This window comes from Nanorana parkeri, unplaced genomic scaffold (assembly GCF_000935625.1).
Source record: "Nanorana parkeri isolate BGI_ZX_2015 unplaced genomic scaffold, ASM93562v1 scaffold1283, whole genome shotgun sequence".
Lineage (NCBI taxonomy): Eukaryota > Metazoa > Chordata > Amphibia > Anura > Dicroglossidae > Nanorana > Nanorana parkeri.
This window is the reverse complement of record NW_017307551.1, coordinates 313,617-330,587: the sequence shown is the minus strand read 5'-3', so window position 1 is coordinate 330,587 and position 16,971 is coordinate 313,617. Positions and strand designations below refer to the sequence as shown.

Below are 16,971 nucleotides of genomic sequence, written 5' to 3'. Positions count from 1 at the left end.
AAAAATGGCCCAGCACCTATTTTTCTTGTGGATGAGCCATGCGGGGAGCAACGAGAAAATAGAAACTTTTAAAGAAAAAGAGCAACAGCCTCCAGCAAAGGATAATTAAAAAAAAAAAAAAGGCTTTATTATCACATTAATTATATATTAATGGATTACAAAGATTCATCAATTTGTGTCTTTTACATCTATTTGGAGTTCAGCTTTCATTTTTATTTTCGCTGTCAAAGTTGCTGAATTTCCTCCCAGGGAGTAGAATCCAGCACACTCCATGTCTGTGCAGAATAGTTCAATAAAACATCATTTAATGGGATTTTCATGTATTTCATCATTTTATGGAGAACGACAACATGACCTCTCCGATGAACAGAGAGGAACGTTATAGAGTTCGGGGCGCATCACGTTTTTAAACATTTTCATGCACGTGCATTAACGCGACGCACCCAGAGCGTGAACCGAGCCTTTAAAAACGAAAGTGCCTATTCTTCAATATTTATGCCAGACAAAAAGGTAAAAGAAAATTCCAAGGAAGCGAAGAAAACAAATCTTCCAAAAATAAAAATCAGCTATACAAACACTGCAATAAAAAAAAAGAAATAATTAAATACATAATATATATATATATTACATACTGGGGGGGAATTTATCATAGCAATTGCGAGTGTTTGAACTTGCACGGAATATATTTGCACCAGAGTTATGATGCGAGTGTAATGTTGTTGATAAATGAGATTTAATAGACTCCAGGAAAAAAGACTTGTAACTTCAGGCAAAAAGCTTCACTGTCGCATCTTGAAGAAGTGGTCATGGGGACTTCTTAAGTTGTGAGTGTTTTGTTAGGTGATGCTCCAGTTTCAGATAGCCCAGAACAAGGGCAGATGAAAACAGTTGCAAAAAAGGTGCAAGAGGCTAAAACTGTCACATTTGCTTTGATAAATTCCCCACACTATGTTGCCAAAAGTATTGGGACCCCCCTCCAAATCATTGGATTCAGGTGTTCCAATCACCTGCATGGTCACAGGTGTATACAATCACGCACCTCGGCATGCAGACGCTTCTACAAACATTTGTGAAAGAATGGGTCGCTCTCAGGAGCTCAGTGAATGCAAGTGTGATGCCGTGATAGGTTGTCACCTGTGCAATAAGTCCACCCGTGACATTTCCTGGCTACTAAATACCCAGCGGTCACCTGTTACTGGTATTATAACAAAGTGGAAGCAACTGGGAACAACAGCAACTCAGCCACGAAGTGGAAGGCCACGTCACATGACAGAGCGGGATCAGCGCATGCTGAAGTGCACAGCGCACAGAAGTCGCCAACTGTCTGCAGAGTCAATAGCTACAGACCTCCAAACTTCGTGTGGCCTTCAGATTGGCACAACAACAGTGCGTAGAGAGCTTCATGGAATGGGTTTCCATGGCCGAGCAGCTGCATCCAAGCCTTACATCACCAAGTGCAATGCAAAGCGTGGGTTATATATATACACACACATACACTGTATATGCGTTGTCTGATGCGCTTCGTAGGGCTGATTAATGTTGCCATTTAAGATCTGCGATTCAATTCCATGGTGCTGCGTGTAATTAGCGAGTGGAGATGATAAAATAAGTCGGTCCTCTGATATTAGATGTGCCGCACGTTCCCAGGAAAAGCACTTCATAAATTATGACAATTGGCGCGGCTCCTGAATGACATCAGCGCCGACTGAGAGGCTACGAGACGCAATCCGTCTTCCTCGCAGATCACACAAAGCCCGAAATAAACAGAAGACCGACCGAGAGACAGAAATAACCGAGAGGAAGTGAAAACGTTTCAGCGCGGATAAACGAGACATTTATTCTCTTTCATATAAATCATGATGGCCGTCAGTTCCGTTCTCTCATACACTGAGCTAGAAGTTCTGTGTGCCTCTAAAATACTGACTGAGGAATCTCCGTGTGCCTCCGGCCTACCCTGCAGTCTTCTATCTGACCTTCCTTTCAGTCTTCTACCTGACCTCCGTCCTTCCCTTCAGTCTTCTACCTGACCTCCGTCCTTCCTTTCAGTCTTCTATCTGACCTCCGTCCTTCCCTTCAGTCTTCTATCTGATCTCCGTCCTCCCCTGCAGTCTTCTATCTGACCTCCGTCCTCCCCTTCAGTCTTCTATCTGATCTCCGTCCTCCCCTGCAGTCTTCTTTCTGACCTCCGTCCTCCCCTGCAGTCTTCTTTCTGACCTCCGTCCTCCCCTGCAGTCTTCTTTCTGACCTCCGGCCTCCCCTTCAGTCTTGCACTGTCATACCGGCTCCTCTCCTGGACTGAGCTGGCTTCCTCTGCTATCACTGCACACCGGGCGCTTCTCACAATGTGCATTAGAAGCTGCAGAAAGTCAGATAGAGCTCCGCCTCATTTCTTGGCTGGAGGACGTCCAGCATTATCTAGTCTTTCCTCCCTAGTCTTACTGTCCCTGTCCCCGCCCCTCTCATTCATTGGCTGTCTGTTCTTTCAATCATGGAGGCTCAGCGTCACATGCGGGTGTTACCTAGTACAGTGTTTAGGGGAACAGAGTCTGCCTGAGAATGGCCAATCCTCCATTTACAAATCAAGCTGGCTTGCATCAGGTCTGAGGGATCTACTGAGGCAGGGTGTTGTGATGTTTCCAGGAAGCGACCTACAGCCTCAGTCAGCCCCTCCCACCAGCCATGATCTGCATGCATTGCATAGAGAAAAACCAAGACCCAATCGCTGGGTCTAAAATGAACTATGTAACGAAAACGGAAAGGTTTTATTAAAGGATAATGTCATTAGTACGTTGATAAAGAGATAAACAAGGCGAGGTATAAGCAGATTACACGTCAGCTTTCATTATCATGAGTTCCCCTTTTGACAACCCTTCACTGTACAGATAAGAACATCTGTATGTACAGAACATTTAGGCGTGTGGGGTTATGCACAGTGCAGCTCAACTCAGCTTCAGGAAAAAACGGAGAAGAATGCTTGAATTCCATATATTTAATTTGCTTGCATAGAAGGCACATTGGACTCTCCCCCCTCAGATCCTCCCCAATACAAACATTGGATTTAACCCCCAGGACACAGTTTGGACTCTCCCCGGTGAGATCCCCACCCCCAGCACACACTGACCTCTCACTTGTAAGATCCCACCTCCAGCACACACTGACCTCTCACTTGTAAGATCCCACCTCCAGCACACACTGACCTCTCACTTGTAAGATCCCACCTCCAGCACACACTGACCTCTCACTTGTAAGATCCCACCTCCAGCACACACTGACCTCTCACTTGTAAGATCCCACCTCCAGCACACACTGACCTCTCACTTGTAAGATCCCACCTCCAGCACACACTGACCTCTCACTTGTAAGATCCCACCTCCAGCACACACTGACCTCTCACTTGTAAGATCCCACCTCCAGCACACACTGACCTCTCACTTGTAAGATCCCACCTCCAGCACACACTGACCTCTCACTTGTAAGATCCCACCTCCAGCACACACTGACCTCTCACTTGTAAGATCCCACCTCCAGCACACACTGACCTCTCACTTGTAAGATCCCACCTCCAGCACACACTGACCTCTCACTTGTAAGATCCCACCTCCAGCACACACTGACCTCTCACTTGTAAGATCCCACCTCCAGCACACACTGACCTCTCACTTGTAAGATCCCACCTCCAGCACACACTGACCTCTCACTTGTAAGATCCCACCTCCAGCACACACTGACCTCTCACTTGTAAGATCCCACCTCCAGCACACACTGACCTCTCACTTGTAAGATCCCACCTCCAGCACACACTGACCTCTCACTTGTAAGATCCCACCTCCAGCACACACTGACCTCTCACTTGTAAGATCCCACCTCCAGCACACACTGACCTCTCACTTGTAAGATCCCACCTCCAGCACACACTGACCTCTCACTTGTAAGATCCCACCTCCAGCACACACTGACCTCTCACTTGTAAGATCCCACCTCCAGCACACACTGACCTCTCACTTGTAAGATCCCACCTCCAGCACACACTGACCTCTCACTTGTAAGATCCCACCTCCAGCACACACTGACCTCTCACTTGTAAGATCCCACCTCCAGCACACACTGACCTCTCACTTGTAAGATCCCACCTCCAGCACACACTGACCTCTCACTTGTAAGATCCCACCTCCAGCACACACTGACCTCTCACTTGTAAGATCCCACCTCCAGCACACACTGACCTCTCACTTGTAAGATCCCACCTCCAGCACACACTGACCTCTCACTTGTAAGATCCCACCTCCAGCACACACTGACCTCTCACTTGTAAGATCCCACCTCCAGCACACACTGACCTCTCACTTGTAAGATCCCACCTCCAGCACACACTGACCTCTCACTTGTAAGATCCCACCTCCAGCACACACTGACCTCTCACTTGTAAGATCCCACCTCCAGCACACACTGACCTCTCACTTGTAAGATCCCACCTCCAGCACACACTGACCTCTCACTTGTAAGATCCCACCTCCAGCACACACTGACCTCTCACTTGTAAGATCCCACCTCCAGCACACACTGACCTCTCACTTGTAAGATCCCACCTCCAGCACACACTGACCTCTCACTTGTAAGATCCCACCTCCAGCACACACTGACCTCTCACTTGTAAGATCCCACCTCCAGCACACACTGACCTCTCACTTGTAAGATCCCACCTCCAGCACACACTGACCTCTCACTTGTAAGATCCCACCTCCAGCACACACTGACCTCTCACTTGTAAGATCCCACCTCCAGCACACACTGACCTCTCCCCTGTGAGATCCCACCCCCAGCACACACTAACCTCTCCCCTGTAAGATCCCACCCCCAGCACACACTGACCTCTCCCCTGCAAGATCCCACCCCAAACACACGTTGACCTCACCACTGTGGACCCCTGCCCCAAGCAAACACTGACCTCTCCCCTGGAAGATCCCACCCCTGGCACACACTTACCTCTCCCCTGTGCGATTCAAACCCAGCTCCCCAACACCTACCATCAACACACACATCTCATTTTCCGATGTCCATATCGGTAGTGAGTGACCCTTCAAATATACAAAGCTCACTAGCCAGCCAGCACTGTATGAGCATTTGCACCTATTAATATCTAATATGAAACATGCACATGTGCAGAATTAGGACCTGCACTGACTTATGAATGGGCACACATCTGCCAATATACGGGATCTGTGTTTTAATGGATGCATTAAGCTCTTTATATGAAGCTGTCCTTGAAATTAATTGATACTATCCCGATTTATATATAGCATTCCATACCAAGGGAGTAACCAAAACCTGCAGCATCCTTTCATCTGCCCAGAATGAGTCAAGTGTTCTTGCTGATGGGGTATTACGGACTGCAGACAGCGATGAGTGATCCTCTAACGCATCACACAAAGTTCACGGCGTGACTCAGACGGAAATAAGTCCCTTCTCTCCGCATCACAGATATCAATAATATCCCCCTACACCATTATAGGAGGGCGCCCTGATTCCCATGGTGAGCTGGTGACTCAGCCAACCATCATCCATTATCTGTGCAGAGTTAGCACCATTACCGCCGAGCACTGCGCATCCTTCTCCAAATCTTTACAAGTCGGTTCTGTTTATTGATGCCTCAGCCAAGTGAGCAGGGCAGCTCCGCAGAGAACGCTCTTTCTGCTGTGACTTGACCCAGAAAATAAACAAAACGCATGGTTTTAGGACATTTGGAGGGGGGGCGGGGAGGGGGTTAGTCAGTAATGGCTTTTTCTTTGGTGGTGCATTGTGGTGTCAAAATCAAGTTTTAAAGGAAATAAAGGCCATAGCATCCTTCAGTTATGGCATCCTTAAAAACTATGCAAAATCTCGAGGCACCCCAGTCTAAAATGTAAAAAACTTAGGTGTAAAGATGTAAAAAATGATGTGCGATTCCTCCAAATACATATCAACCCTTATTTGAGATGCGGATCTGGTATGGATGTTAAGGGAGGACCTCATGCAAAAACTAAAAGAGAGTGGAGTTCCTCCCACACATCAGAGTCCCCCTTTATAGGGGAGAGGTCAGTGTGTGCTGGGGGTGGGATCTCACAGGGGAGAGGTCAGTGTGTGCTGGGGGTAGGATCTCACAGGGAGAGGACAGTGTGTGCTGGGATCTCACAGGGGAGCGGTCAGTGTGTGCTGGGGGTGGGATCTCACAGGGGAGAGGTCAGTGTGTGCTGGGGGTGGGATCTCACAGGGGATTGGTCAGTTTGTGCTGGGGGTGGGGATCTTACAGGGGAGAGGTCAGTGTGTGCTGGGGGTAGGATCTCACAGGGGAGAGGTCAGAATCTTTTCACATCAGAGTCCTCCTTTACATTAGGAACCCCCTTCACATTAGTAAAACAGAAAAAAATGGTCACTAGCACTCCAAGTTTTCATCAAAGCGAAATCCTTTGATACATTCTTGCAGGTCATATCACCATGCGTGGCAACGTTTCGGAACCTGTCCTGTCCCTTCATCAGGTAAACAAAAGTGAAACAAAAAACTTCACAATTTTGTTTTGCAAAAAACCTGGAGTGCTGGTGACCATTTTTTTCTGTTTTGCAAATATTTGGCGGCGCCATCCGCGGCCACTTCCGCACCCCCCACACACATTATATGGGGCTTCTCGGTCAGGAGTGCGGTGGGACTTTCGAATTAGCCCATCACATTAGGAACCCTCTTCCCTTCATCCCCGTACTTCACGGAGGCAAACTTCCATCCTTTTCTGAATGGATCCTGCCCTCCCTGAATTGGCGTCATTCGTTTCTATGGGCCCGTCTGCACCACAGAAAGGCGTGATGCAGAGTGAGAATTTCAGGGAACCCCTGAGGAAGCCAGAAGGCACCCTGGTTGACAAAGGCTGGCCTAGGGTGATCACATTTTTAGGAGGCAACAAGCTCCGTTTTGTTCCTATGTTCTCTTTTTACTCATCGTGTTCTTGTAGTTCTGAAGGGCTGAAACCGCAAAGCTAAACAATGATACAAGACAACGGCCTGAAGGAAGGTAGCACATCAAGTTGAAGATGATTTAAAACCGGTTCAGAGACTAGGATGTACTTTGTATGTTCTAGAGTCCTCCCACGCCAGGTACAAGCACTCAGGTGCAGCTGTCAGGATGTGCTGTCAGTTTGACAGCCGAGCTCCCGATATGCTGTCAGCAGTTGCTTCAATTTTGGATGTAAGAGGAGTTATAGTGTCAGCAGTTGTTAGAATGTAAACAAAAATAGATACTTTGTAGCCGGCGGCAGCCGCCAAGAGCATTACATTGCATTAGCATCAATTCAGGAAGCGTTACACCAGCGTTTCTCAAATTTCTTTCAGTCATGGAACCCTATAAAAGGTCAAAATCTCAAGGGAGCTTAGTCTAAAACATGTAAAGCAACATGTGGCCCCTCCAAAATACATACTTATATGGGGGTCTGTTATGGATTTTAAGTGGAGACCCTTTGCAAAAACACAAAATATGGGGTTCACTTGCAAATCAAAAGGCAACCTTCACCTCAAAGACCCCCATCAGAATGCCTCCTTCACTTCAGAATCCTGCCTTTCACCTCAGAGCCCCCCCCTTAAGGTCAGGAGCCCACTTCATATGAGAGCCTCCCTCCTTCACATCAGGAGCTCCCCATTTCACATTAGAGTCCCCATTGACATCAGGAGCAACCTTTATATCAAAGCCCCCCCACCCCCTACCATCAGGAGCCCCTTTTTACATCAGAGTCCCCTGTTCAAATGAGACCTTCCTTAGCTAGGTTTTTTTTAAATTATTTTTTCTTTTTTCTAATAATTTTTTTTACATTTGGATATTTCCAGCATCTTCAGCAATGTCAGCAAATTTAGATTTTCAGCAAATTTGGATTTTCTAAGAGCTTCAACAGGAGAAAGGAGCAGAAAGGTATCAGTTGCGGAGGGGATGAGCTAACCAGCAACTTGACTGACAATTCTACTTAGCACTCACTTTCAGAAAGCTCATTAGAACAACCTTTATCAGCATCTACAAGAGAGAAGCAGGTAAGAGTCTGCAGAGACATTTGACACGATCCATATGACTCACAGACAGGGCGGGATTTACTCTCTCTGCTGCCCCAATGCCAGGTTCCTCAATGCGCCCCTCTGTGTGCAGGCTGCATACAAGCGATCATGGCGACATCTCGGAGATCACTGGTACAAAACAAGCGGCGGCTTCCCCCGCTATACATTTAGCCCTGCTTGCCCAAAGCCGGGCTAAATGTAGAAAACAACTACCCGCCCGGCGCCTGGAACTGCATGTCCCGGGCGTCGGGAGATAGGAATTCCACATCCCTGCTGCCCCTCTACTCTCTGCTGCCCCGAGGCCGGGCCTTGTGGGAAATCCGGCCCTACTCACAGAGAGATTTCACATAAATCGAGAAATATACTCTTGTATCTGATGGATTGTGAAGAATTCAGTGCTGTTACTTTAAAATATAAAGAGTGAATGATAAAATGTTGCAGCGGAGAGTCCCAAGTGATGGATCGCTGTAATTGTGGAATCCCATTGGTTCTATAAGCGGCAGGCATTGTCTGATTGTCCTGGCTGAGAGATATTGATTTTATATCATCGCTTTGTGTGCTCACCAGTTATGGAACAACAGAATGCAAAGCCCTAGAATGGCCTGACAATCACCAGATGAACAAATAATATTTATTTAATGTGTCCTTAATCTGAAAATCCATGTATAGGTGTTTATTGTTATTTAGCTATTGAGAGGTCATTCCAAGCACATTGCTGGAGAGTGAATCAGACTAGTGATATTTGCTTGGCTATTATATGATGTTATGCTCATTGCATTTTGCTTTCACTTCTGTATCCCTCCCAGGATGGGTCTTGAAGGGTCAGTTCACCCAAAACAAATATTGCCGTGTCTGATAGATGCTGGAGAGTTAAACCAGCTCATAGCTGCTTTGTGACCTCTATTGGAGAGATCCCTGTGCCGAGTTCCCGGGTCTGCACACCTGCTGTACTGATTAGGAGGGGTTCCCACAATCCCTGTGCTGGGTTCCTGGGTCTGCACATCTGCTTTGCCTATTATGAGGCGTTCCCACCATATCTATGCTGAGTTCCCTGGTCTGCATGCCTGCTGTGCTCATTATGAGGTGCTCCCACCATTCCTGTGATGAGTTCCTGGGTCTGTACACCTGTTGTGCCCACTATGAGGGGTTCCCACCATCCTTGTGCGGAGTTCCCGGGTCTGTACACCTGCTGTGCCCACTATGAGGGGCTCCCACCATCCTTCTGCGGAGTTCCTGGGTCTGTACACCTGCTGTGCCCATTATGATGGGTTCATACCATCCATGTGCTGAGGTCTGTACACCTGCTGTGCCCATTATGATGGGTTTCCCCACCATCCCTGTGCAGAGTTACTGGGTCTGTACACCTGCTGTGCCCATTATGAGGCACTCCTACCATCCCTGTGCTGTATTGCCAGGTCTGTACACCAGCTCTTCACATTAATGAGGGGTTCCCACCATCCCTTCTGTATTTTATATCTATTATATATGGAGAATGTAAGAGGAGGGCCTGAAACACACACAAGGTAGGCAGTGGCAACCAAAACTCAGGTGGAAAAGAACAGAGTTGGGATTTATAACAGGGAGGTCTCAGTGTTGGACTATCAAAGATATATAAGAAGCCAGACATCATCTCCACCCAAATGTAATGGCAAGCCAATCTTGTTTTTTAGTTTTAGCTCAATCCAAGAGGTGCTGAGACTTGAATTCTCATGAATTCAGTGTTGCAGAGTAAACAACAGGATTCATTAAGCTCAAAAGAATGCCACTGCCCATACACACCCATGACAGTGTCCAGATCTGGCAATTAGCCCCTCAGGCCCCATCAAGGTCACATGGGGAGGACAAATGCTCCCCCTATATCCAGAAGCCCTGCTCTGCTAGATCAATGGAGCAAAGGACTCCAAAGAAGTGGCGAACCAGCGAGGGTGCATTGATGAGTGAGTCCACCTTGCTGGAGGGGGTGAACTATCAGGAGACACTATCACTTTTCCCTGGATGAGCAGGTGATAATGTTTTAAGGGCCATTGACACCTATGCTTGAACATTGCAGTGTGAAAGGTATCGAATACTCATAGGTGTAAATGGGCATTTATGGTTTCCCTCACATAGATGTAAACCAGCCACATAGGAATAAAACATGTGCTCAACAAAACTCAATACAAACACACAAAGATGTGGATCACTATATGGCCCTAGCAGCAAAAAGCTCAACCTGCAAGCATTGCATATCCAAAAATATAACATACTGCTCCAAATGGCTGCCAGTGATACTTTTTTAATTTTCACAGTTACATTTACAGGACATGCTTTTGGGGTCTCCAGCAGTACTGATACACCCAAAATAAATGCATCTGTTATGACACATAGAGAATAAGCCTATATGGGACTTTTCCTCTACAATGCAAGGGGGAGGCTGGTCAGGTTAACATCATGATCCCGGTCTGTACTGTGCTGGCTGATCTCATTATCAGTAGATTGGACAATGTCTGTCCCACCAAAGGGTTAAAGATCTAGAAGAATTGTATGTTAATGAGGGGAAGCTCAGTCCGTCTTTTGTCTTTTATGGGGACAGACAGTTTCTTGCCACTTAAAAATTGAAAGAGAAGCTTGCAAAGGTTCCGGCTACACAGATAAATCTAAAAGATAAGAAACATTTTTTAAAGAATTTGTTTTTATTATGCTGTGTGAGGGGGAACACATAACATATATAGAGAGGGGTTTTCTCAAATTTGACTGGAAATACACTTTAACATGGGATAGTGAATCTTTTTAACACATACAGCTTTTATTATGATTCTTTCGAAAGATTGACACTCACCGGCCACTTTATTCGTTTCACCTGTTCAACTGCTCATTAACATGAATATCTAGTCAGCCAATCACACAGTGGCAACTCAATGCATGTAGGCATGTAGACATGGTCAAGATCATCTGCTGAAGTCCAAACCGAGCATCAGAATGGAGAGGAAAAGTGATTTAGGTGACTGAACGTGGTGTGGTTGTTGGTGCCAGATGGGCTGGTCTGAGTATTTCAGAATCTGCTTATCTACTGGGATTTTCATACACAACCATCTCTCTGGTTTACAGAGAATGGCCTGAAAAAGAGAAAATATCCAGTGAGCGGCAGTTGTGTCGAGGAAAATGCTTTGTTGATGTCAGAGGTCAGAGGAGAATGGGCAGACTGGTTCAAGCTGATAGAAAGGCAACAGTAACTCCAACAGCCTCTCATTACATCCGAGGCGTGCAGAAGAACATCTCTGAACACACAACACGTCCAACCTTGAATCAGATGGGCTACAGCAGCAGAAGACCACACCGGGTGCCACTCCTGTCAGCTACGATTGAGAAATTGAGCCTACAATTCACAAGAGCTCACCAAAATTATATAGAAGATTGGAAAAATGTTGCCTGGTCTGATGAGTCTCTAGTTCTGGTGCAACATTCGGATGGGTCAAAATTTGGAGTAAACAACATGAAAGCATGGATCCATTCCACATTGTATGAACGGTTCAGGCTGGTGGTGGGGGTGTAATGGTGTGGGAGATATTTTCCTGGCACACTTCCTGGGCCTTTTAGTAGCAATTGAGCATTGTAGGTAATATCTACCCGAGTATTGTTACTGACCATGTCCATCCCTTTATGACCACAGTGCACTCATCTTCCGATGACTACTTCTAGCCGGTTAATGCGCCGTGTCACAAAAGCTAAAATCATCTCAAACTGGTTTCTTGAGCATAATAATGGGTTCACTGAACTCAAATGGCCTTCATAGTCACCAGATCTCAATCCAATAGAGCACCCTCGGGATGTGGTGGAACGGGAGAGTCCCATCATGGATGTTGAAGAAACTGCGTCATGCTATCATGTTAACATGGACCAAACTCTCTAAGGAATGTTTCCAGCACCTTGTTGAATCTATGCCATAAAGAACAAAGGAGGTTCTGAAGGCAAAAGGGGGGTCCAACCTGGTACTAGCAAAGTGTACCTAATAAAAGTGGCCAATGAGTGTAAGTAATAATGATACATTATCTCATGTTATACATACAAGGTCCCTCAGATGTCCCACATTGGCCTTTTATGTTTCTATACGATTTTAACCCCTTCGTGACGGGAAACGTACACTGTACGTCCAGCCACAAAGGGACCAAATGACTCGTCACGTACACTGTACGTGACGAGTTATTTGCTGCACTAGAAGGCTGCTAACCGCTGAGAATCAGCGGTTACCTTTCAGTAATAGATGTCTAACTATCTAGAGATCCATTACTGAAAGGGTTAACCTTTTTCAGACACCCGATACCTTAATATCGGGTGTCTGAGAGTCAAAGCAAAGCAGAGACACATGTCGGCTTTTGCCGGCATTCTGACAGCTCGTATAGATCGAGAGATATCTCTCTCATGCTATACTGGCTTTTTTTTTTTTTATCTTTTGACTTTCAAGAATAGATACAAAATGTTATGTATTAGACACATAATGTATCTATTCTTGAAAGTAGAATGTTTAAGTTTTCTGAAACATTCACTGACAGCTGAATCCTGAACTGCTGCAGGATCAGTGTCACTAACTTATTATCGGCTGTTCTGAAGTTTGAAGCAGCCTGATAATAAAAAAAATGTATTAATTTATCAAGCAGTAATAGTGAGATTAATTCACAATGACTGCCTGATATAATTAAATAAATAAAATTTGTCAGTATAAAAAAAGTGAAAAGTGTAAATAAATTAAAAAAAATAGTGAAAAGTGTAAAAAAATTAAAAATAAGGGACAAATAAATGAATGTATGTATTGCATTTTTTTTTAGCTGTGCTGGTTTTGTTAAAAAAAATACTACAAATCAAAACTGGGAAAAAAAGTTTTTTTTCACGTTTTTTCCTCTTTTTTTAATTTGTATTTGTGCTAAGTGAGGCGTTAGACACACATATGTGATATAAATATATAGCCCTATCTGTCCTCTAAAAAACAATATATAATATGTGTGGGTGCACTTTGTAAGAAAGTATATTACTGACGTGGAAGAATCACACAGCAAAAATGTCAAAAGTGTGTCAGTCATTTACGAACAGAAACCAAAAACAAGCTCAGTCATGAAGGGGTTAATAGCTCCCTATAGTGGGGAATAACCTTCCCAGATATCAAACTTTATGAATTATTAGTTGCATGCGTTTTCTACATCCTGGAAACAAATTTTAGGCAACCTGCCCTAACAACAGCACAAACATCAACACACACACATAAGAAACAATTAACATTCTAACTATCTCGCTTATTCAAGAGATTACCGACTTGATTAGGGCATAAAGCAATTACCTTCCTTATTACATTGCTTATTTAAGAGATTACGGGTTTGATAAAGTTACAAAAGACTCGAACCGCTTGCTACGTCGAATACACAAGAGATTAGGCTTCTTTAGAAGGGCCCATAACAAATAAATGATAAAGAAAAAAAAAAATTATGTTCTCAGCTGCCGGCAGGAAAAAAAAGCTTTCTTGGAATAAAATTCTTAACTATTTTTAGGAAATTCCTCAAGAGATTAATTCTCCGGCTAAAATGTTCTTTGTAAAGTTTTGAAAATAACCTTAATGCGCGGACGGTGGCTGGGCTCCAGGCGCTCATTGTAATTCCCTCGCTGTAACATTCCGTTTGCACTTTGTATTTTTATTGCCAGCAGGAAAAAAAAAAATGTTCCCATCGGCGGCATAAAGGTACGAATTAAACTGACCGTGAGTAGGAGTCCCGAACAATGAGAACGGGATTACAGGCTTGATTCAGCTCCGGACCAAAAGGGAAAACACCGGCGGATGGAGTGAATTGCACCCAGCGGTCTTCATATAACTCCTTACAAATGGCCGTATAATCTTTTTTTGCCGATGAAACATGTAAAAGCATTTTCTTTCATAATGATCCGTCTGACGCGGCTAGGGTTGCCACCTTTTCTTCAAGTAAAACCCGAACACTCAACTCAACGCAATTTTGTTTCTTTGGAGAATATTGAGGAGAGAGCGGGGAGAGGCAGCCAGGAGAAAGAGCAAGAAGAGACAGCCAGGGGTGGGAGTAAGGAGACTGTCTATAAGGGACTACAGCAATACAAAATAATATGAAGCTACATACTCTGTGTTGTTCTGGGTTGGCGCCTGATGGCCTGTGCGGGCTCTCAGGTGGATCTCCGGGCTCTCAGCTGGGCTGTGCAACTCCCAGCTGGGCTGTCTGGGCTATGGAGTCTCACCAGCAGTCTTCAGGCGGGCAACACCGTGTCAGGGAGCCGGAGGCGAAGGCAATGACAGATGCGGCTGCCAAGGTTCTCTGCCCCTCTCTTATAATAAAGACCGGTCACTGCTGTGCTCTCTCCTTGTGCAGGGTCCCTGGTCTTGTCTCCGCCCACTCCTGTAATAAAGACCGCTCACCGCTGCTCTCTCTTCATGTGTAGGTTGACAGGTCATGTCTTCCTGTATCTGATCTTCTCTCCATTACTGACTTACCATGCCTTGTTCTGCACTGTTTCTGTATGGAGGCAGTCATCTTGGTAGAGGCAGGGCTTTGCTACATCATGCCAGAGCCTCAAGCAAGGAGAATAGTGGGTAGCACTGCAGTCACATCACCAAATCTCACCCCATGCCTCTTTAGACTACCAGGCTTGGAAACAGGGAGATCCTTCTACTGCAGGTCCTCTGGTTATGCAAGGTTCTCAGGTACAGCTTCCTCTCCAGCATAGAGATTAGTGAGCAGCACAGTAGTCACATCACCAAATCTCACCCTAGATCTCCTTAGACTACCAGGCTTGGAAGCAGGGAGATCCTTGCACTGCAGGTCCTCAGGTACAGCTTCCTCAAGAATAATGAGCACTACTATAGTGACATCACCAAGTCTCATCTCTTCTTAGACTACCAGACTTGGAAGCCAGGAGATCCTTGTCCTTCAGGTCCTCAAGTACAGCTTTCATTCTAGCAAGGAGAACATTGAGCAGCACAGCAGCCACATCACCAAATCTCACCCCAAATCTCAGACTACCAGGCTTGGAAGCAGGGAGATCCTTGCACTGCAGGTCTTCAGGATCAGCTTGCTCTCCAGCATGGAGAACATTGAGCAGCACAGCAGTCGCATCACCAAATCTCACCCCAAATCTCCTGAGACTAGCAGTCAGAGGCAGCAGTGCTTTAGACGATCTCTGACTGCAGCTATACAGTATACAAATACGAGGCACAGAACAGGAGTGCCTAGGTAGCCTCACACAGCAGGAAGTACACGGATATTGTTCAGGAGGAATTCTAGACTCCATGTACTGCTTAGACACAATTAATATTTCTAGATATTCCCTATAGCATATCAAATCTTCGCCTTTGAAGAGTTCAGCCGCTCTTTAAAGGAGAACTATGGGGTCAGGGCTTTTCCCCATAGTTCTTCTTAGGGTAACGGGAGGACACAAACTAGCGTCCTCCCGTTACCCTAAGCTCAGTATACCGCGAGCTACAGCTTTTGGTATACTGAGACGTCGCAGCCGGAGCGGATCCCGACATCGATGTCGAGATCCGCCCAGCTGCGTGAGGGACAGCTGGCTCTGCCTATCTAGAGGCAGAGCCAGCTGTACCCACCCCCTCCCCCGTCCGGTCCGCCAGGCGGATCGGAGCTTGGAGGGGGGGGATCTAGCCCCTCCACTGTCACGGCAGAGAGCCGTGACAGGATCGAGAGGTGAGCGAACGCTGGTATATGTTCGCTCACCTCCCGATCTACTGAGCCGACCTGTGACAGTCTCATTGTCACAGGTCGGCTAGAACTATGAGGTGAGTGAAAAGCCTCATAGTTCTCCTTTAAGTTTCAGAGTAAATCCTCCATGTGATTTTCACACAACGCTTTGTTTTGACATAAAAAGAGAGAGAGAGAGCTCTCAGCTGCAGAGAAGTACAGCGGCACATTGATTCCCTCTGCCCTGTACAGATAACGAGGATCCCCATCGCCGAAGTAGGTAGTTTCATTGTTAAACATTAATCCGCAGCAGACTGCTTCGCCGCGGTTCAGTGCGATGTGTACCGACAACAATATCTGCTATCCAGGTTAACAGCCAGAGGTCACGTTTGTTGCAGTTTTTAATTATATCTGACGGCTCTCGCTTTTATTCCGCGCTCAGTACAAAACGGCACGCGGCGGGCAACTTATTAAGAATGTGTGTCGGGACATAATTGGCAGAATGAGCTAATTCTACTCAAAACATCTGTGGCAGTCGATGGGGGTTTTAACCTTTCTCTACTGTATCCAAAATTAAATTTTGCCCTTGGTTACTTTATTCCCCTTGGTCCCTTTAAAAGGGAACGTACGGTGGTGAAAATATGTTTTTCTTCCTTTTGATCAGATCATTATAAAATACAGAATACTATGCCCCATCTGCCACATGTAGCCAGTGGCTGGCGAGCTCTATACAAGAGCAGCAGTATTAAGATAACAGCTGCAAACCGTGAAATTGACCGGAAGAGCAGGGGAGATCAGATCGCAGAGACTGCAAATGACTCCGCCCCCCGTCTCCTAACAGAAATGGAGCTGTCTGGCATCAGCTGGCTATAACTATTAAAATGTATGATGGCCAGGCATAGGACTATTCCTCATTTTACTGTGCATTCCTAGATCTGCACTCCCCATTTTAAGAGGTTTAACCCTTTCGCTGCCAGATACGTTTTTCAATATTTTATTTAAAGTGTTAAAATACACATTTTAGACCTGAAGGTTACTTATATTATTTCCCATAAGTAGAGACCCCGTAAAATAAAACGGTGACAGTTGCAATTTTCTTAAGTCACGTGATTGTCACGATCTGGGATCGGGCTCAGAGTCCAGTAGCTGAAACAGCAGGCAAATTTGTGGTATAACAGGCCGGGTTTGGTACACAAGCAGACGGTAGTAGTATAGGAGCAGGCAGAAGCGT

The 16,971-nt window shown here is 45.8% G+C and overlaps 1 protein-coding gene across 1 annotated transcript in view; it reads right to left on the bottom strand.

Annotated features, from left to right (window-relative positions):
- The window catches only part of LOC108797477 (vasoactive intestinal polypeptide receptor-like), a 166,796-nt gene extending 151,796 nt beyond the window's left edge, over positions 1-15,000 (bottom strand). The window contains exon 1 of the mRNA XM_018569074.1: positions 14,921-15,000. Coding sequence (XP_018424576.1) covers positions 14,921-15,000 — 80 coding nt within the window. The remainder of the gene's footprint in view (positions 1-14,920) is intronic.
- Positions 15,001-16,971: the final 1,971 nt, after the last annotated feature.